Genomic DNA, 23581 nt, shown 5'->3' on the forward strand with positions numbered 1-23581 from the left:
TCCTTTTGTCAGTTAGGTGGTCTTGCAATTAGGCCAGTGGAAAGTGGGTGGATAATGATCTATGCTACTCTCATGACTGCTCCCGAACAGCCCATATGACTTCCATGGTTATCCTTTATCTTCTCTAGGCATCTGCAGGTGAAGGAAGGACACTAAAGCCAATGCTTAAAGAAAAGCTGCCCAGGGGCCAACCAACCCACATTGGGTTGGCTGTGGGTAAGAAATAAACCTTTATTATTTTCAGCCACTGAGACTGTTGCTACAGAAGCTAACATTATTTACTCTAATATATCTATTAAATAAAATGTTGCCAAAAAAGTAGATGTTTTTATTCACACTTTTGAATTGATTAGCATGGGTTTCTTAATTTGTTAAAAAATTAACTATTTGTATTGTCATTTTTCTTTTTTTAAAAATGTCATACCTGTCTCATTTCCAATTTTGATTATTATTTTGTCTATATTTTCATCCTTTCACTTTGCTTATAGTTAATTGTATTATTTATTTTATTACCTTTAGTGTGGGTCTAGTATGGCCTATAATCTTTCTCCTTTCCTCTTCCCTATCTTCCTCCTATTAAATCTTCCCTTTGGGACAAAATATTTGATTAATATTGTAAATGTTCTATATGGCTTGAGATAATATGTAGACTATTTATAATATTTGCAAATTTTAAGAGCGACATTTATTTTTTTCTGGTTAGGTGTATTATTCAAATATCTTCTGTTTTTCATTCTAATTTGGTGTATCCATGTCTTTGTAAATTACAACCAGTGTTCACTTTTAGTCCTTACTCCTGTGGCCTGGATTAATTTAATTTATTTTTTTATATTGAAATATATCTGACATATAAGATTATATGATTTTAAGGGGCACACATGTTGACTTGTTATATTTATATATCAGTGTGACTGTCATTGCAGCATTAGCTAGCACCGCTGTCACATACTTACCTCTTGTTGTGGTGTGATTAATGAAAGTCTAGGCTCATAACGAATGTGATATGAATAACACAGCTTTGTTGTCTATACTCACTGCGCTGTGTGTTGGATCTATAGGACTGATGGACTCACTAGTTGCAAGTTTGTACACTTAAACAATATTTCTCCTATTCCTCCAACCGCCATTGCTGGTAATAATGATTTTACTCTGATTTATGAGTTCACTTTTTAAATTTTTTTTTAGATGGAACATATAAGTGATATTATGCAGTATTTGTCTTTCTTCTTCTGACATGTAACCTAGCAAAATATCCTCAAGGTCCATCCATGTTGTCACAAGTGGCAGTATTTCCTTCTTTCTCATGGCTAACTAAATTTCTTCTGGGCGTGTGTGTGTGTTTCTGTATTTCTCATGTGTTTTTCTTCTTTATACACATTTATTGATGGACCTTTAGGTTGTTTCCTTCCATATCTTGGCTATTGTGGATAGTGCTGCAATAAATGTGGGAATGCACATCTCTCTTCAATATCTTAGTTTTTGGATATACACACAGAAGAGGAATTGGGGGTTCATATGGTAACTCTAATCTTAAGTTTTTTAAGCCTAACACTATTCCTTTTTTTTTGTTGTTATAAAATATTCTAAAGCATGGTCTCAGACTTCTAAGTACACTTTGAATTTCTTCGAATTGTTAAAGTTATCTCATTTATAAACACTAAATTCCGTCATCTCCTCCCATTTTATCTTTTATTCTTTTAAATGTATTTTTATGTGTATTATAAAAATGTATTTTGCGATCTCTTACCTAAATAAATACTCGCAAATGGAAAAAAAAAAGGCCAATATTTTTCTTATAGATTTTCTGTTTGGATGATCTTTCCATTGCTGTCAATGAGGTATTTAGATCCCCTGTAAAATGGCATTTTTGTCAGTTTCTCTCTTTAGCTCTATTAATAATTGCTTTATATATTTTGGTCCTCCCAGATTGGGTACATATATATTGGTAAGTGCTATGTCTTATTAATGCATTATCCCCTTTATCATTATAAAATGGTCATCTTTGTCTCTTGCTACCATCTGTATCTTGAAATCTATTTTGTCAGATATAAGTACAATTAAACCAGCTTTTCTCTAGATGCCATTTGCTTGGAGTATCATCTTCTGCTTTTTCATTTTGAACCTATGTTTGTAGGCAAGATGGGTCTCATGACGGCAGTATATGGTTTGGCCTTGTCATTTAATTCATCCAGCTGCTCTATGCCTTTTTATTGGTGAGCACAGTTTGTATACATTTAGGGTGATTATTGATATGAGGATCTCCTATAGCCATTTTAGCTTTTGTTTTCTGGTTGTTTTGTGTCTCTATTGTTTTTTTTCCTCTTGGGTTTCTGTCTGCTATTTTAGTTTGGTGATATTTTATGATTTTTTTCTTTGTTTCCTTTTTTTCAGTATTATGTATCTTGGTTACAGATTTTTGCTTTGTGGTTATCACTATGTTTATAAAAAATGTTTCATATAATAGTCCTTTTTCTCCTAATTGTATTTTATTTTTATTCACCTGTGCAAATTCAGTCCTTTTCCCCTTCCTCTTTGTGTTTTTGTTGTCACAAATTATCCTTTTATGTTGTGTATTTATTTCCAAATTGCAGTATCTGTTATTTTTTTAAACAAGAATGCATGTACCTCCTTTAAACTTTATATTATATTTAAGTGTTTTATATGCTATTCTGAACAAGAGTTGCAATTTCCTGCTTCTGTCTGTCATCTTATGGTTTTGTATCCTTTTTGTTTGTTTCAGATACATGGGCTTCTTTCAACATTTCTTGTCATGCTGGTCCTGTGGTGGTAATTTACCTCAACTTTTGTTTGTCTGGAAAAGCCTTTATTTTCATCCTATCTATAAGATAACTTTGCTGGATATATTATTCTTGGTTGGTAATTTATCTCTTTCAATATTTTGAATATTTGATTCTATTCTTTCCTAGCTTGTAAGGTTTCTGCTGAAAAATCTGATGATAATTTAACAGAATTTCCTTTATAGATTACAGTCTTTTCCTTATTTGCCTGGAGAATTCTTTCTTTTTTAAACTTTTGACAGCATTTATAAAATGTGCCTTGGAGAAGTTCTTTGTGCATTAAGACAATTAGGTATTCTCTTAGCTTCTTGGTTTCCAAGGCCCAGGTCTTTTCATGCACTTGGAAAGCTCTCATCTGTCATTTGTTTGAATAGCCTGTTTCTTCTCTTCTCCTTCTGGTATACCCATTGGTCTTTGCAAGGGAGCCTGGTAGTTCTCATAGAATTCTTTATTTTTTAACGTCACAATTCTCTCTCTTCTTCCACCTGAGTCATTTCTAGATTTCTACTTTCAATATCACTAATTCTTTCTTCCATCTAGCAAACTTTATTTCCTAGGGTCTTTAATTAACTTCACTTATTGTGTTCTTCAGCTCTAGAATTTTTGTTTGTTTCTTTTTTATAGTTTCAATCTCTTTTGTAAAGTACTTTTTTCCCCATTGATTTAATGCCTAAGCTTGTTGACTTTGAGTTTTCCTTTATGTCATTAATTTTTTTCAGAACAGCAATCTTGAGGTTTCTGTTATTTAAGTCATAATCTTCCTTATCTTTGAGTTTATTTTCTGGAGATTTTTCATTTGCTTTTTGAATTGCCTTGTTGCTTTGGTTGTTTGTGGTACTTGATGTATTATTTCTCTGGGCATTCAAAGGATTGAATTTTTTTAAGTGCTTGCTGCCTTTAACCATTTAGCAGATAGGTAAGTAGAGGTCTTTCTTTCATTTTGTTTTGTTTTTGTATAGCAGATGGTGCTATAGTGCAAATCTTTGTTTTCTCTTGCCTGCACTACTGGGACTTCTGGGATCTTGCGGGGGATAGTGGTGTTGCCTTTGACATGGAAAATGCCTTATGTTCCCTGAGGAGGTGGGTGTTTCCTCTGTGACCTGGGCACGTAGGTCTTAGGGCAACATCCTCATAGTAGGGTGTGGTGGGCAAGGGGGTCATGGCTTGTGAGTTCCCGCCACTGCTTTCCTGCACCTGGAAGCTGCCAGCTGTGCTATACTATCTAGGTATCCCAGCTGCCTCTACCTGGTTCTTCCCTGATGGGTTAGAAAGGGAGGGGTAAGTGGGGGGTGGGGATGATGGTTCACGTGTCTGTGGCTTTTTTCCCCCCTGGGTTTAGCTTCAATGAGTATAGGCCACTTAGGCTGAAATGTTGTTTCTGTTCTTTTGTGACCTTCCTCCATTACTGCAAGGGCTGCTGAAGCCAGGTGGGCTATGGGGGAGGGAGAGGGCGGATGGATTCACATGTCTGTGGCTTTGTTTTTCTTTTTTTCCCCTGGTGATGGCAGCTGCTTGATTGGAGCCACCATCCTTTGTACTGCTTCTCTGCCCCTATTCCTGGGCTCAGCCTGAATGTATACCAGCCACTTAGTCCAGAATGTTGCCTCTGCCCCTTCTGTCTTCCCAGGGGGGTTGTAACCTCACCTTCCACTACTACCATGTCCACTGGGGCATGTCAGTGCCAGGCTGTTTCTGTGGCTCCTGTTTCTGCCCTTCCCCTGTCCTGCCTGCCTTGCTTATTCTGGTACACCCAGCTTCATATGTCTCAGCGCACCAACCTTTCAGTATTGGTTGAGTGCTACACAGGGAATCCTGTGTTGAATTATAGTTGTCCAACTTGTAACTTTAAGGGAAGAGACCATAATGTTTTTATCATGACACCATGATGCTGATGTCCTTTCCCATGAGCAGTTTTAATTCTAAATTTTTAGGAAGAACCAACACTATAGGAACATAGCCTCATTGGATTGTAATTGTTTAGTCCTGAGTGTTTAGAAGGGTGGGAGACAGAGGAGGATTCTTATGCAGCCAACCTGTTTATACCAGGTTTACCAGTGCTTTTACAGTGGTGGGTGGTTCTTGCCAACTGGCAAGGGGAAGGCCACGATTACATGGACTCAAGGAAGAGGCCAGTGATACTGCTCAACATCCTACAATGAATGGGACAGATCCCCACAACAAAGGAATATTCTGCTACAGAGGTAATGATTTCATTATTCTCTTTGCTGTCATCATCGTTAAAATGTGTGCTATTTATTATATCCAAAACATATATTCTTTAGATTTTGGCTCTTACAGTTCCTGGATGCATGTGTACTTAGATCTTGTTAATGGCATTGATGAGAAATTCTTCAAAATATGATGCTGATTTTTGCATCAACTTTTTAACATTTTTGCCAATTTTATGAGAAACATTTTGAATTTTTATTCCCATTGAGAATATCTCTAAATATATTTATTGTCATTGGTTTTTGTTTCTGTGAATTGTTTTTTCCTGTATGTCCTTGTTAGAAATAATTCTAACCAGTGGTAATGGGGAAATCAGATACCATCCAAGGGTATTTCCTGTGTTCTGTATAAATATAATTATTTTTAATTATTTGAATGTAAAAATCAAAGATATTCCATTAGTCCATTAAAGGACTAGTATAGCCATATATTTAGATAATTGAGAGACATTAAAAGGAGAAACTAAATCATGCTTCAAACATTGTTTTAAAAGATCAAATGAAAAACTATAAGCTAGAATTGTCATTTATAAATGTGCCTTATTTAAGGAAAATTAAAAATATAAATTATCCTAGAAATAAATTAATTGGAGCAGGTTGTGATGGGGACATCTGATTACTTATCGTAAATAATCATTTGTTAGGCTTCCTTCAAATAGTAAATGCTCTGCAATGGCTTTAAATGCTTCATTTTACCCATATTTGATTTTCACTTGTTTCTTTAAGAACTTCTAATGAGAGGTTCATCTGTTGATGAATAACAGGGCTTTGTGTTTGCACATTTTATCTGGAATAAGATAAATTGCCCATAATTTTAATGGAGCCCATGGTTGACAGAGATTGCTGTGAGCCTCAGAGTGATTACTAATTTGGGTATGTAACACAACAGACTTAGTTCTGGAGACAACAGAAATACTTGTCTTGGGAGAAAAGATTAGAATTTATAACTCTTCCAGGATTAGTACCTGTATTTTATGATATTAATAATTAGACTTAATTTGTGCTGTCATTAGATATATATGTTTTACAAAAAAAGAGAATGGATATAATTAAACAGATACTAGAAAAAATACTTAGCTTAAAAATTTTTAAGTGATCAATGCAAACCAAAAATGTCATTTATTCAAGTGTATCATGTTTATGACATTTATGTGCCACTAAAGAGTTCAAGTCAATGTTCTGTAAAATCATTATTAGATAAATATAGAGTGGTTTATGAAACATTTTGTAATGTTGTTTGTTTATATGTTGAATGTTGAATTTTCTTAAAGGGCTTAATAGTATTCAGAGACATATGGTTAGATATATCAGCTCTTCCTTGTTTTCAGTGTCATTTGCTTGTAATCTATGTAGCTGTTTCCATGAATACCACTGCTGGAAAAAATATTGTTCTAGCCAGTAAAAAACAAAAAACACACAAACACTTGGAATTTTTATTCCTAAATAGTGAAATGATGTTGCATAAATTAAATGAGAAGGCAGAAAATACAATACAGTGTTGCATGTGCTCAGTATACATCCATTTATAAATGCATATGCCAGAGGATCACATTTTACTATGCATTTGGAGAATTCATTAACAAAGCAATTGCCTAACAATTTAACATGAATTAGTGGATTTCACTGGTCTGTGTTTTAACACCCAGTAGTAGAATGGTTCTGAGAATCATGATAGTATTAATTTTTGTTCTTAACATATCAGACCAGCTTGTTTGCAAAACACAATCATTGTAACTAGTTCTTGTTTCTGCACGTATATGTTGTCCACTAACAGTTATGAGGATAAGTTTCAAAGAACTGTTCTACAACCAAGTACTTAGACTCTAAAAAGTCAAACCATAAAAAGACAGAAAATGCAAATACTCACAAACTATTTCATATTCAAAGTCCAACTTGGTTATGTACCACACTGCATTGATTTCCTATTTCATCAGTGCATCTCGGTCTTATAAATAACATAAATTACAAAATTGTAAGCAATTTCTTCAGACTTTGTTTTACAATTTTCAGTAAATACATAAAGACATGACTTTTTGCTCCAGTGCATTATATAGTAATGCTGTATTCAGTTCAAATCATTGAATATTTTTAAAAGGAAAAAGCATTTAACTGATTATAGCACTAATTAAGGAATTAGTCATAACTGTCAGAGGGAAAACACTAAAAGTATAGGTAGTTACTTATCATAGGTAATTTAAAAAATCCTTCCATTGCATGACTTTCTAAAGAAGAAAGTTTGATGAAGCCAAGACATAATAATGCTGGGTGGAAAATGCATCAAGTTACCTTTTAACAAATGTGATGTGACCTTGGCAGTTTCAAAGAACAAAGTTTTGTCAATATATCAAACATTGTTAACAAACTCTGTTTAGCATTACTTTGTATAAGTTTGCTTTAATAGCATTTCTTCACAGTGTTATTTCAGAAAGGTTGGAAACTGGTCAGCATAAAATATTTCCAACCTTTTCTATTTTAATTTGTATGCAAAAGTCATCACAATATATCTGCAACTATAAAATTACAAATGCTTTCTAGTGGTGACTGCATTTCTAATTATGCTAGAAAAGGGTATTTGTAAGATGTCTACAATGAGGTAAGTCTAAATAAAACAATTTAATGAATCCTTTCTGATCTATGGGCAATATAAACTAATTTAACAAAGACAAACTCAAAAGACTGATTTTTAGTATGCTTGATGGATGAGAAATTATTTATGAAGTGAACATTTTAAAAGATCTTCTGGATGTACCTTTACATCATAATTTTGGCACTTCATGGAACATTTATTTCCCAAAGACCATAAATGGCATAAAAGTTCAGCATGTTTTCCACATACTTGTAGACATTGTATGTGAGTACTGGCAATCACTGAAACATAGTGAAATAAACATTCCCATGTATTTGCACATGCATGCAGTAGTCAAACAATTATAGTTTATGAATTCTTGAAGATGGTATCTTCGGTATTCCTGTCAAGCACTCTCTTCAACAGATCTTGTTTCAGATTTAAGTCTGACAAATTCTTTAGCTACATCATCGTTGGTCCTCTGAGAGAGTATTCTGAGAATAGTCAAACCGGTTTCATCCACAGAAACATTTTTCAAAAGGGGATACCATGCCCCATAGCTTCCCTTTTCTGCTATGTTCTGTAGCTGAATTACCGTCATTCCGATAATTCGATCTTCTCGGGCAAAGCAGTAATCCTTAACTGAGAGATGAAGTTCATAGGCTCCTGGGCGATTTTCATTACCCAGAATGCTGTGTGGATTAAAATGAGGAATTTTGAGCAAAAATTTTATTTCACCTAGGGATCAACACAGTTCTAAAAATACTCTTAAGAATGTTATAAATTGCTCAGACTATTATATTGACAAATAGAATATCGTATTTTAATTCTGATGCATGTGTTTTTTTAAAACTTTACTTAGATTGCCTTTACATAGATATTACTTGAAATCGAACTTAAAAACTCCTTCTTTCCCTAGGTAGAAGTAGGAAATCCATTTAAATGTACTTTATTGCCTTGATGTTAAGCCTAGCAATAGAATGTGGAATTAAAATATTACATTGTACTTAGTCATTGGAGGCAGGGTCTCCCTCCTGATGCAGGGGTAGGATGGTGTTGCTAGGGATCATGGGAGCTAGGCTAGGGGAAGAGGTATTTCTGGGAAGAATTTCTGTGCTGTTTTAACATCAGTTCGTATAACCTCTTTTCTTTACCTCAGGCTCCTGGATATGTTGTTATAGCCAGAAGCCTTTTCTCCAGGGAATACACTGCACAGACTATCAAGCACTATTTACAAGATACTAAATTGGATACGAATCTCCAGAGTAAATTAGTTCCAGCAGAACCTGGTACTTCAATACCAATTCTTTCTTGTGGTAACAGTTAGGCTTGTCAAGTGCGGGGCTGAGGATGGCCTCTGCTAATAACAACCCAAGACAACTTGTCAGTGCACAATTGAGCATAATGCAGAAGACCGATTGGTGATATGCTGAGATTAATTCTCCCCTGTCCTTTACTTTAAATTCATCCTCAGATATTCTTGGCTTTCTGATAAATGCTCACCTATTTCTCAGCAAAACAACCTTCCACATTCCATCCTTTTCCAAGTGACTTTCTAACCAAACATTTTGCAGGCTCAAACTTTCATGAGCTGGGTCTTGTTTCTCCCCCTCTCTGTGCCTAGGTCAGCTCATCTAGCTTTATGGAATTAATTACATCTATATGAGTATCATTGAATTTCGTGTTTCCTCTTGGGTCTCCAATACACATTTCCAAATCAATAGATTTAAAACAAAATCTTTGATCTCCTTATCTCTTGTCCCCACTCTCTCACCTCAGTAAACCATTACCTACCTAAATGATACTGCCCCCAAACCTAGGGAGCATCCTTGATTTCATTCAGTGTTAGATAACTTCTGTTGTCCCAACTGAAACTACTCTCCATCTTCCTCTTTGCACTTTGTAGTAGAACACTGGCCTGTAAGGATTACAGTAGAGTCTCTCTGTATTCTGGCTTCCCAGAAGATCAGAATCTGTTGGCTCCTTGCCTGTGAGGCTGCCTCAGGTAGGCTGTTTTCCTCCATGGAAAGCCATTGCTCCTTTTAGGTGGCCAATTGCACATGAAGTTTTCACTTCCCCAAATCTTAATAATAGCTCGTCCTCTCCTTCCTCAGGTGTCATAGGGGCAACAGCCTGGCTACTACTGTCCCCAGGTTACGTCACTATTTCTTGTAGTCCCTCTACTCTCACGTCTTTGTAAATTCCTTTGTAAATAGATCTGTCTTGAAATACCCTAAATTGAATGTCCTTGGGAACCTAATTATATACTCTTTATTTCATGTTCTACTTGCAGTCTACCGCAAGTTCTATAGAATCTACTTCCAAAACATATTTAGAATCTTTCTACCACTTACTTCCATTTCTCTACTACCATCTGGTCAGTCACTGTTACCTCCTACCTGCACTAGCACAATAGCCTCCTAACTACCTTTACATTCGTGGTCCTGCTTCCCTATAAATATTTCTCTATACAGCAAACAGTCATTTAAGGATATAAATCAGATTGTTCATTTCCTTATCCGAAAATCCTTGAAGGTTTTCTGTTGGACTGAGAATGTAACCTAATCTCCTTTACCCTGATCGCCGCTTCAAATTCAGTTCATCTTACTCTCTTGCCCGTTATGTACTGCTTCCTGAATATACTAGGCAGGCTCTTACCTTAAAGACCCCTTGCATTAGTGATTTTTCTTGGTCTGAAATGCTCTCAACACCCTTTTCTGCATGATTGTTATAATTTTTTTTTATTTTTTCAAGTTCCTGTTTCAAAGTCACATGCTCAGGGAGGTTTCCATGAATACCGAATCTAAGTAGCCAAATAATCCCTCTAGTACATTGCCTTGTTTTAATTCTTTGCATAATGCTATCATAATACATTTCATTTCATTTGTTTGGAATTTTGTGTATAACATATTCCTCATTTCTAGAAAGTAACTTCCATGAAAGCAGAGAAATCCTATTACACAGGGTCCAGCAGAAGTACTGCCTGCTTGTGGTTGGTAGGGTAATAATATGGGTGTAATAATTTGTAGTTTTAATTTGAACATTTCACCTAAAATGTCACATGGTATGCTTGAGTGTGATATTGTTATGTTACAGAATAACATGCTTATGATTTTGTAACAAAAGATTTTCTAATCAAAATGGGCATTATTTGTGCTGGACCCTGTGTATCCTCAATGCTTATAATATTGCCTGATACAGGGTAGACATTGACACGATACTGAATGAATAGAAGGAACTAAAAACATAGCCTATTTCATCTGCCCAAGATCAGTGATGGACAAGGACACCTAAACCTATACGTTTTTTTTGCCCATAGCCATTCCCTGAATTCCTCAGTAAATTTAGTTACATAGTGACTATTGCCTGGTTGAATAAATGAGTTGGGCCATGACTTACAAATGAAATGTTTCATTGTACTTGGGTGACCAGGTGTTGCTTTTTGTCTTTGTGCCTTGTTTTCTCTTCTTATCTCCAAGGTTGGGTCCCAGCATACAAACCTCCACAAAGGGGCGGAACATTGCCGTGGTCTGCCAGTTTAGGTTATTAATAGCCATGACTAAAAACCAAAAAGGGAAAGGGATACAAAGTGTTAGCAAATGAATGAGTGGAATCTTTGCCTCTCTCCAAGATTCAGAATAAATTTTTATTTTAAAAATGATGTATGAAGCCATAATTTGCATTTGCTAGTGTCCTAACCCCCCATGACAGGAATATATGCTTGAAGAAAAACAATTTACTTTCTGGAATGCACACATGATGGGGCTGTCAGCTATTAGCTGTGTGGCATTGGTGTGGCAAAAAGTCAGCTGTAATTGAAATGACGTTCATTATTAACAGTTACTATTCCTCTTGTATATTAAAAACACAGTGTTTCTAATAATAAAAATTATGATTATGCTCATCATGAAATACTTAGAAAATATACAGAAAATAGATTTAAAGTCTATAATTCGTCAGAGGAAATAATTTGTGATTTCAATATTTAATTACTTTATATATATAGAATGGGACCATAATATATCACAGTCTTCTAAGTAGCTGCATTTTTAAAGATCATCATAGAAATCTTTCTAATTCACTATATATTTTCCAACTGCAAATATTCTACCATATGGATATTTCATCCTATATTTAACCAATCCCCTAATGTTAAATACAGCTGTTTCCTAATTTCAGGCATGATAAATAATTCTTAAATGCGTTTTCATATGTATACTTTGCTCATTCTTTAATGCAGTTATCCTTAAGGAATTGTCTTATAACTAAAATTGCTAAGGCAAAAGTTTCATGAACTTTGGGTATTTGCTATGTAGTGGAAAAATATTTTAGGATACTGGCATAGACATGCACATTTATCTGTATGCTTACCTATATTGCACAAAATGCATTATAGACTGTAGCAGTGTCATTTTTATAATACAAAGGTATGTTTGCAATGCAATTTAAAAATATATTACAAGGCCATGGTTTTGATTAAAATGGATATTATTTAAAATGACTAAATCTATACTATAAGAAGAGTATAGTCCTGTAGAGCAAATATTGACCATAAAATTTTACCTTTGAAATGATCCCTGCACTGAGATGATATTTTTACAATATAAGACCAATAGATTAAACCACTCATTGAAAAAAATACAAACATCAAAACAGTTGTTGGACATCACATAGAAAAAAAAGTAGGTAGATTATGTGACTATTAAGAATATGCTGACTTAACATCTAGAATTTGATTGACAAGTTATAGAGATAACCATAGCACTAATATTCAATATATATCATAGCATTAACAACAGAGAATATAGTCAATATATACAGTTTTGAAAAGTAATCACCAATGTATTTAAACCATTTAGATATTTCAAATAATAGAGGCTAACTGTGCAATTTATTTGTTTTAAAATAAAATCTGGTTCAGGAAGAAATTACTGAACATGTCCTAAAATCAGTTAATATACATATTTAAAAACAGATCTAAGAAAAAAAATTATATTTTAATATTATTTTTGCAGAAATTGAAGTCTAATGAGCTGTCTGATCTATCTGGACCTGAGATATACCTTTTACGGTGACTTTATGCTCTCCAGTTCCTGGGGTGGTGGTGATATCCACGTGAACAGATATCTGACCCACTGAATCTTTGGAGGAACGACCTGAAAATAAGCAGAAGTTTACTGGCCTGAACTCTCATGCTACTTTATAATGGACATCTACATTCTCTGCATTAGGGGCTTTAAAGTGTCCCTTCCTGGAAATGAATGGTTCTTTTCATTAATAGCACATAAGAGATATTGATAAATGTTCACTAAATTAAATTTGCTGTACAGGTTTGAGAGTTGGATATAATCGTATTTTGTCTATTGAGTTAAAATTTCATATGGCCCTCAGATACTGTACTTTTATTGTTGAAAGATTTTTATTAAGTGCCTTTCTAGCCACTAAATAAAGCTCTATTCATTGTTTATGTACAAAGATACATCATTGTCTGTCATTCCTTTGTTAAGAGCTTTGCTACTGTATGCCATCTCAGAGCACTGGGGACACAAAGATGGCTCTCTAGAGCATCTGTCCCCTTGAAGCCCTCAGTAGGCCAGGAGAGACCAGAATATAAACATATTGCTGCAATATGGTGTGATAAGTTCCATGATATATTGATAAGGTCTACTGATGGCATAAAAAGTAATCATTTCTACCCTAATAAGAGTTTGTTTTGTTGAGCAGGTTGTATTGGAAAGTGCCTGTGATTTGGAGTCAGATGAAATTGAATTGAAATCATAGTTATGCTATAAGCCACTTGGTGAAAGACAAGTACCATATGATCTCACTTATAAGTGGAATCTAATAACAAAATAAACTAACAAGCAAAAACTAGGATCAGAGTCATAGAAACATGGAACAGACTGATAGCTGTAAGGTGGGAGGAGGGACTGGTTGGAAGAAGGTGAAGGGATTAGTCAAAGAACGTATATGCATGACCCATGGACATGGCAACAGTGTGGGGACTGCCGGACGGACTGGGGGTGGGCTGGGAGGGCGGGCAAAGGGGAAAAATTGGGACAATGGTAATAGCATAAATAATAAAATATTACAAAAACACCTTTCAAGGTGAAAACAAACAAACAAAACTCCCCTAAACAAATCATAGTTATGCCAGTGCTGGTTCTGTGATAAGCATTTGCTGTTCTCATGTCTCCATTTTCTCATTTGTAAAGTAAGGATATAACACCAACCTCTTAGTGTATATTTATATATAAATATAAATGTGTGTGTATACACACACACACAATCTATTACCATATACATTTTTTTCCACAGTCAGAAGAACATACTCTAACGATCCCTTACCTTAACCTAGTCTTTTTATCTAAAAATATATTATGAAGATCATTCCATTTAAGTATATATAAAGATATCACTCATTCTTTAACATAGCCTGGAATTACGCAGTAGTAATTACAAAGTAAATATTCAATGAGTATTTGCTTAAAAATAAATTACTGAGCTGTTTACAATTAAAACAGTAAAATATTTAAAACATTTAAAATAATGTTTGGCCTTTATTCCATTCTATTACTATACTGTAATGTAACCATATTTCAGTTGTTTCCAATCCTTTGCTATTGTAAACTATAATGAATAACTAGTTTTATATTTATAAGTTTATCTATAGTATAATTTCTAGAAGCAAAATTTGTCAATTTGGAATTTTAATTTTGCCCCAAAGGGATTTTAACAATTTATATTTTTACATGCAATATATGAGATTAATAAGAATCGTACTTTTCTAAAATAAATGGCTAATGACAAAATCTGAAAACAGAAGGTTCTAAGAAATTTTTGATTCCTAACCTTGTAGAATCACTGGATTTGGGCCTGAACCTTTGAGGAGGACCTGCTGAGAAAAGCCAGGTCATCACAAAGACCCCTCTCCCTCTACCCTGGCCACATGATAAGAAAGTGATTGAAAGCTAGAAAGTGATCATTTTGGGCATTAATAAAGGTGCTATTCTTTGCTCCTGGGGAAAGGAAGAGGGGAAATGTTGCCTTTTCCTGAGGTGAAGAAAAGAAAACTCAAAAAGAAATACTGCTAAGCTCTGAAAGTGACAGCAAAATGAACATTTCATTTTTGAATTCGTCATTTACTTGGCAGACAATAAGACCTGAACATGGCAAAGTGGGGGACAAGTAGTCACAGAGTATGCTGCGACCGCCTCCTTGAATTTATGACTACTAAGAAGTATGGAAGATGGTTTCCGAATGGGCTTGAAGTGCCAGAGTTGGGGACCAGAGAAGGAAGTGTGATAATGGACTATGGTCTTGTCAGAGGTTGTCACAGATGGGGCAGAGAGGCAGGCACCTCGGAGACATGTAGCATGCCAGTACCAGTGGAAGTACAGCAGGAATAAGTGGCCAAGTCCTGGGCCTTGGAAGAGTCCATCAATGTTCCAAGCTGCTATTTGGAACATTGAGTCACAGACCATCAGCTTTACAAGCTTCTACTTCCCCAAAGACAATGAACTGGAAAACCCTAACAGCACTCAATGACCCTTAAATAAATAATGCCACTAATAGTCACCACTGACATTTAAAGAAAGAGTCATTTGTCTTTTTCCTCTCTTTTCTTCCTTTTAAACACCAGGGAAGCTACCACAAGAAGAAGTAGGAAAAGTTCATGTGAGAGAAGTTCGGGCTTCCTCCTCCTACTGTTTAGACTCACCATTTTTGCCTGCATGCGGAGAGAGAAGGGACCTGTAAATCCAGTAAGTGATTACAGATTTAACATGAACAGGATGAAGTTTTAGAAACTGGAATAACTTTCTAATAGTGCCAGCTACTAATATGGCATGGACTGCAACTGTGTTATCAGTAAGGGAGGTATCTGTGCAGTAGGAAGTGGGTTCCTTGCTAGGTGACAGCCTCTTCCCTGGTCCTACTCGCTTTTCCTTACCCTTGTTATTGTTGTTTAAAGGAGGTTGTTTACTATTCCTTCTGTCCTTTTTTATATCCTCCCTATACCTTTGAATATGTTTCTTTATTAAATCTTTATGAAATAATCTTAAGTGTTGCCATTTGGTTTTTGCTGGGACCTTGGTTTATGAAGTTGACATCTTTTATTTGCTCATAACTTGAATGGAAATGCTTCTAGAATTTTCCCAATACTTAGAGGTTTTGTGAAACAATCAGACAGCTTTTTGAGGGGAGGGGCAGAGTTTAAAATATAGACAGACACTCACTATTTTATCATTTTAGGTTTCAGAAGGGAGAAAACGCTTAAGGAGGCTCTTGAGAATTGAGTTAGAATTCATGTTTTAAACAAATGATGCAGAAGAAATAGCCTGGGTACACGTGTGGATGCATAAAACAGAATAGTGTATCCTGAAACTGCAAGTTATTCAGTGTACATGGTGTATAGATGAGGCAGTAGCAAAGAGGAAACCTTAAAGAAAATGATGGTACTTTGAATACCATTTAAAAATCTCTAGACATTATCCTAGAGCTGCTGAAAAGTCTCCTAAGTTTTAGGCCATGAGCAGAATAGTCAGATTTATTTTTAAAAAATCCTTTCATTTGTGTAAAATATGGATCACTCTCATCCTCCATTCTGTTCTGTAAAGCCTAATATTTGCATCTAATTATACCATGAATCAAGTCCTAAAATCCATCCTTTCACTAGGATGCTTCTGATTACCTTTTATTTCACTTGCACTGCTGGTCTATGCTGTTATCTTTAGCTTGATTCTCAAAATTTATTTCATGTTTACATCAAGACAAATCATATGTTTGGAAAACTCTTTGTCCACTAGCCTATGAAGCCCTGTCCAAATACCTTTCATTTTACAAAGTTCTAGAAAATAGTCTGCAATTCTTTTCTTGGTTTCCTCAATACTATATAATATAGTACAAAAACCCTGGCAATGACCTAGATTGCTCTGATTGTGAATATGGTCTCAGTCACATATTAAAAGATAATTAAAACTCTATGAACTTTCTTTTCCTTATTTTTATAGGACCTACCTGGCAGCATTGTGGTGAGAATAAAAAGAGATACATTTAAAAAATGTAGAATATTTTGTGCCTTCTTATATCACAGCTGTTATAAGGTATATATAATAGCCGTCTAACAAATGGATCCAAGTTTATTATAGTAATTCAGTTATTAATAACAGAATGTTTCAAAGTTATTAAACCCCTTGAGCATTCATGAGTAATGCCCACATATAAAAAGTATTTAAAAATCCATGGATGTCATGGTTATCTAGAGCAAAGACTGTGGGGAGAAAACTCTGGAGTGACCGGAGTTTTTCCTAAAAAATTCAAGATTCCTACTTTATTCCCCAAGACTTTCTGAGTCTAGTACAATAGTGATGGCAGATTTTTAGAGCTATCAACAATTGAATAGGAAAAACTGATCCTTTCTATTAAAAAATTTCATTAACCAAGAATCTGGTAAAATGACTTTTCTTGATAAATAAATGCCTCTTGTTTTCTTGTTTCATTATTTCTAAAATCACAGTTTATGAGAAAAGGCCTCTCAGCATCCCTGAAAATGCATCCAGGTTGTGTAATTGTTTCTGGTATTACACTAAGTTTCAGAGTCCGCTTAGTACCTGGGTGTGTAGTTTAAAGTCTTATTGGTGGACTGAATGCATTACTACAAGAACCAATGTAGCAATAGTTGGTTTCTGCTAGTGTAAACATCAAAAAATGATGTTCAGGCTGATTCTTTATATATTTTTAAATGAGAAAAGATGTCGGGAACCATCCCACCTGGGTCCAGGGACTGTAGCCTAGCCAACAGGCAAGCGGACCCCAAGGCTGGAGCTGAGCAAGGAAGCCCTGGGAAAACAGGCCACTAAGGAGACAAAACCTGTCCCCCTGGCAGGGGTGCAGCCTCTGCCTCCCTCACATCACCCTGCTTGGCCCAAAAGGATGGCCCGTTAGTCAATGATGGGTAAGAGCCCTAGATGGCAGGGGCAACCTAAGACAGGCTTAGTTGCATAGAGGCCATGAGGCAAGGACTTGGGGGACATGGAAAAGAGGCAAAATACCCTCACCCCTTGGCTTTGTCATGGCCAGACTCCTCATTCTATCTGCAAGAAGTCTCCTTATCTCTTGGCTGCTCTATTCCACCAGCCTGACTCTGACTTGAAACAATACTAGAGACAGATACAGCCCTGATATGGATCAGGCAGTTCCCCGGGGGCAATTAGGCCTGGAAAAGGAATGCTTTAAATCCTATGAAACTTACTTTGCTAAGAATGCCCTCAAGTTAATGAGTACTGATGTTTGGGATCACAGCATAGGACAAGATCAGTTTCCCAGGTTCCAGGGCTGAATGGGTGCCACCTGTCTACCAAACCCTGACCTGAGGCAAATCTCTGTGTTCCTTCAATTGTTATCTATGATCTCTATTTGTTTTCTGTAAACATAGCCTTTTGGCATTGATTGATAAGCTTTGCATGCTAGCTGTGTATCCCTGAGCATATCGCATATCGTTCTTAGCAAAAGCCACTTCAAAAGAAGGGCTTGGGGCATTCTCCACTGAGGGGAATTGCCACCCGCTTTTCCTGGCAGGCCAAGAGTGTCTGGAACGACATATTTCCTCATCTGTGGGGGCCGGGGGACTCTGTGGGATGGCATACCCCACTCACCTGGCACCCAAACAGGGATCCCACAAAAAGCCTTCCATCAAAACACTCACCAGTTGTCTTTTCTTCAGCTGTATTTGTAATCACTAAGGTAACGTAAAGGCTTTAGCTGTGTTATTACAGAATTTGAGAGATTTCTATGGTAGAAAGTGTGAAATTCTAATTAGGAAAATATGTGAATTTCTGGTTGGCATCCTTAGTTATATTGTTTTAAACAACTAACTGCTAAAGGAATGTGCCTAAACCTTTTAAAAGGTCCCTTTAAATTTACAGATGTAACTTCCCCTTTCAAAAATTGCTTTTTTGTAGTCTTCCCCTTGTACATCCTGTGTGCATGTTTTCTACAGAGAGATGGACAGTTGCATTGGGAGGAAAAAAAAACCCATTAAAAACTGCACTGATGTGCTCAGCAGTATCTGAACACTTCTGTGAAACCTCCGGGGTGGAAACATTTACTAGACTCTGAAAAGGACATTTCCTTTTCTAACACAAAATGTGAAATTCACTGCCCAATCAAGCCAAACATAGTCTCGAGAACTGACTGCTTAATGTGGCATACACTAAAAACATGGAATCATGAAAGTAATAGAGTAGAAACAACTAGTTTTAAAGGATTTATCATTATTGCACTGATTGCTTAATAGTCATGGTATTCATAATTATCACTCTAGAATGCCAGGTTTGTGCTTTCATGGCCTGGAGTTTATACCACTCCCTAGCACCATGTTATGCCTTATTTTACAGTTAATTATGCAGATTTTTTTCTTCTTAACTATATTCCGTAATGGCAGGAAACCTCTCTTACTAATCCATACTTCTTATCACTAATTCATATAGTAAACTTGTAATATTGTTGTAGTATGTATTAAATGACCAATTTGTATTTATTTATTGATTAAATATGCAGGCAGTCCTCATTTTGCATGATGCTGTTAGGCCAGGATTCTAGTTCCCACAGTTTAGTTCAACAATGCCTCTCGAACAGACGTTCAAATTTCAGTTATTAATGGTACATTAAATGTCTATCATCACATAAAATAAAAACTTTGCTGCTAGTATTTAACCCACAAATCACTATGTAGATGACAGATATGTATCATCAGTCACTAATCACATCACTTCTTTCCAAGTCTATTGGTGACTGTCACTGTTCATTGGTTCAGTTCAGATACAACAGAGGATAAAAGGGTCACAGAAAGATGGTTAGGAGAGGCAGAGACACATTCTCACCAGAAACACCACCCCTGGCACAGCACCCACAATGGAGAAGGTCCAGAAAACTCCTAAAACCACCAAACAGAAAAACAAACAAAAAAACAGAACTTCCTACTTCCTGAGGAGCAAGTTGTCCCCCACATCAGGCACCCCAACCTTTCAGACTTGTACCAGAAAGACAAGCCCCCCAAATGCTTAACCCTGAAAACCAACATGCCAACAGAGCTTACATCCAGGAGAACCACAGGATTGTAGAAAACAGAGATTCTGCTCTTCAAAGGCTCACACGCAGACTCACCTAGGACTCAGCACAAAAGCAACAGTTTGAAACGAGCCTAGATAATATGTGAAAAAGATTTATTTTCTAACCTTAAAGCTTCTTCCAGAAGGGCAGAAATCTTTTGAGACTTTCTACGGATGTAGGTGCTGGCAGGAGCCATTTCTAGCAAGCACCCCACTCCAAGGAGTTCTCCAGGGACTGTGGGAATTCTTTGGGGTTCCAGGGGGAGGTGAGCACCATTGTTTACATCTTCCTCCACCTCCGTTGACTGGGTGGGGGCTCTATCCAGCCTACCTACCTGCAGGGTTACTGCGGCATGTTCCTGGACACAATGCCTGAGCCAATTTTGATCTGAGCAAAGGGAGCAGGCAGGATTAACAGGGCATTCATTACTACACACACTTGGCCTGTCCATTTGTTGCTTCTATGGCTTGGTAAGCCAGTTCCCCAGGTTCCTTGAGTACCCATGTGGCTCCTACTGGGTCTGCCTAACCACCTTGCATGCATAGACTACACAGAGCTTACTTACATATAAGGCACTTTTCCAAGACTGGAACAGAGAGCTATTTGTCTAACTAATAAAAATAAACATAAAAATTCGAACCAAATGAAAAGACAGAATACTATCTCTCAAGTAAAGGAAGAAAAATCTTCAGAGGAAAAAAAAAACAACAACTAAGGAATTGGAAATAAGTAATTTGCCTAATAGAGAATTCAAAGAATTGGTTATAACAATACTCAAGAAACTTGAGAACAGAATACAGAAACTTAGGGAGAACTTCAATAAAGAGAAAGTGTAAGAAAGAAACAAGCAGATCTGAAGAATACAATAACTTAAGTGAAAAACACATTAGAAGGAATTGAAAGTAGATCAACTAACACAGACGAACAGATTAAACTTGGAAGACAGACTAGTAGAAATCAAATTTTAGAGCAGCAAAAGTAAAAAAAGAATAAAAAAGAAAAGGAGGAATAGTTAAGGGACCTCTGGTATTAGATCAAGTACTCAAACATTTGTATTATAAGGCTATCAAAACTACAAGACAGAGAGAAAGGAACAACAATTTTGTTTAATGAAATAATGGCAGAAAACTTTCCTAACCTGGGAAAGGAAACAGACATCCAGGACCAGGAAACAAGAGAGCTCCAAACAAGTAACCCCAAAGAGACCCACACCAAGACTTTTTGTACTCAGAATGGCAAAAGTTAAAGGTAAAGATAAAGAGACAGTCTTCAAGGAAGCAAGAGAAAAGCAAATTACATACAAAAGAAGCCCTTTAATGCTATTGGCTGATTTCTCATCAAAAACTTTACAGGTCTGAAACAAGTGGCAGGGCATCTTTAAAAGTGTTAAAAAAAAGGAATGTATAATCTAAAATAATTCACCAGAGAGTTTCTCATTCAGAATTGAAGGAGATAGAGAGTTCCCCAGACAGGCAAAAACTACAGGAGTTCATTGCCATTAAGCTTTATAAGAAATGTAAAATGGTCTTCTTTAAGTAGAAATGAAAAAGCCATTACCAGAAATAAGAAAGCATCATAAATGGGAAAAATTTCAAGGGTAAAGCCAACTATTAAGTAAATACAGCAAATCAGACATCAAAAAACCTATAAAGTTTTAAAAAAAATGATCAAACTCAACTCAAACTATAATAGTTAGGAGGAACACAACACAAAAATATCTAAAATTTGACATCTATAACACAAAGACTGGAGGGGAGAATAAAATTGTAATTCTTATGGAATAGATTGGAGCTTACATGTATATCAGCTTAAAATGGACTGCTATACATAAAGAATATACATAAACCTCAAAAACCTACAAATGGTATATAAAGGACAAAGAGAAAGGAACTGGGAGCAACTATAAAAACAACCTAAAAAATAATGACATGACAATAAGTACATATTTATCAATAATTACTTTAAATGTAAATGGCTTAAATGCTCCAATAAACAGACAGAGAGTGGCTGAATGGATTAAAAAACATGTCCCACCTATATGTTGCTTACAAGAGAATCATTTCAAATGAAAAGACATGTAATAGGCTGAAAGTGAAAGAATGGAAAAAGAAATTCCATGCAAACAGGAATAAAAAGAAAGCTGGTGTAGCAATACTTATATAAGACAAAATAGACTTTAAAACAAAAATGTAAAAAGAAGACAAAAAGGCATATTAAATAATAATAGAGTCAACCAAGAAGAGAATATAACAATCATGTCTACCCACACAACACAGAAGCACCTAAAAAGATAAAGCAGTTATTAATGGACATAAGAGAGAAATCCACAGTAATACAGTAATAGTAGGGGATTTTAATACCTCATTAACATCAATGGATAGATTATCCAGATAGAAAATTAATAAGGAAATAATGGCCTTAAAAATCATGTTACATACAATGGAATATTACTCAGCAATACAGAAGAAAGAAATCCTGCCAGTTGTCACAACATAGATGGGCCTAGAATATATTATGCTTGTATGTATGATCTTACTTACATGTAGAATCTAAAAAATCTAAATAAATGAATAAACAAAACAAAGTAGAAACAGACTCACAGACATAGAGAAAATGCTGATGGTTGCCAAAGTATGGGGAGGAAGAGATATGGGAATTTTAAAAATTAAAAACAAATAATACATACTGTGCAATTGTGTATATATATATCAATTTGAAGAAGAGGAAAAGCTAATCTATGGTTACCAAGGTGAAATTCCCTGGAAGTACTGACTGTGAAAGCCACAGTGATTTTTTTCAAGGTGCCAGATATATATAATATAGTCACAGAGGTAAATACAATAGCTGAACTAAAAAAATACACTACAGGAGTTTAACAGCAGACTAAAGCAAAAGAAAGAACTAATTATCTAGCAGGCAAGACAAAGTCAGTCAAGCAGAGCAGAAAAATAAAATTTAAACAGTCATTTAAGGGACCTATGGCTTAACATCAAGTGAAATAACATTTGCATTATAGGGGTTCGAGAGGAGAAGAGAGAGAAAAAGGGGCAGAAGATTTATTTGAAAAAAATAATGGCTGAAAACTTTAATCTGGAGAAGGAAAGAGACATCCAGACCCAGCAAGCTCAGAGAAGTCCAAACAAGATGAAACAAGGTGACCTACACCAAGACCCATTATAATTAAAAATTTTAAAGTTTAAGATAAAGAGAATCTTAAAAGCAGCAAGAGACAAACAACTTGTTACATACAAGGAAATTTTTATAAGCCTACAACAAATTTCTCAGCAGAAACTTTGCAAGCCATCCCTGACCAGGTGGCTCGGCTGGTTGGAGTGTTGTGCCATACACCAAAAATTTGTGGGTTTGATCTTCGGTCAAGGTACATATGGGAGGCAGCCAACTGATGTTTCTCTCTCACATTGATGTCTGCTTATCTGTCTCACTCTTCCTCTGTTTCTAAAATCAGTAAATATATCCTCAGGTGAAGATTTAAAGAAAATGAAACTGCAAGCCAGAAGTGAGTGAATGATATATTAAAACTGCTAAGCAAACAAACAAAACAACTTTCGACCAAGAATACTCTACCCAGAGAGGTCAACATCGAAATTTTTTTGCCAGTTTTTAAAAATTTTTATTGAATGTATCGGGGTGCCACTGGTTAATAAAATTATATAGGCTTCAGATATGCAATGCCATAATACCATCTGTATATTGCAGTGTGTGTGCCCTACCCCAAGCCAAGCCTGCTTCCATCACCATTTATCCCCCAATTACCCTCTTCTAACCCCACTGCCTCCCTTCCCCTCTGGTAATCACCATACTGTTTCTGTGTCTATGAGTTTGTTTTGCTTAATCCCTTCGCCTTTTTCAACCAGTCC

The 23581-nt window shown here is 35.8% G+C and overlaps 1 protein-coding gene across 2 annotated transcripts in view; it reads right to left on the reverse strand.

Annotated features, from left to right (window-relative positions):
* Positions 1-6509: 6509 nt before the first annotated feature.
* Positions 6510-23581, reverse strand: part of UNC13C (unc-13 homolog C) — a 502857-nt gene continuing 485785 nt past the window's right edge. For both annotated transcript variants that reach the window (XM_054565404.1, XM_054565405.1), the window contains 3 exons: positions 12656-12748; positions 10992-11151; positions 6510-8284 (listed from right to left, as the gene is read on the reverse strand). In XM_054565404.1, coding sequence (XP_054421379.1) covers positions 7999-8284; positions 10992-11151; positions 12656-12748 — 539 coding nt within the window. In that variant the 3' untranslated portion in view covers positions 6510-7998. The remainder of the gene's footprint in view (positions 8285-10991; positions 11152-12655; positions 12749-23581) is intronic.

Source organism: Pteronotus mesoamericanus, unplaced genomic scaffold, assembly GCF_021234165.1.
Source record: "Pteronotus mesoamericanus isolate MK-2021 breed Mesoamerican mustached bat unplaced genomic scaffold, CSHL_Meso_final contig_164, whole genome shotgun sequence".
Classification (NCBI taxonomy): domain Eukaryota; kingdom Metazoa; phylum Chordata; class Mammalia; order Chiroptera; family Mormoopidae; genus Pteronotus; species Pteronotus mesoamericanus.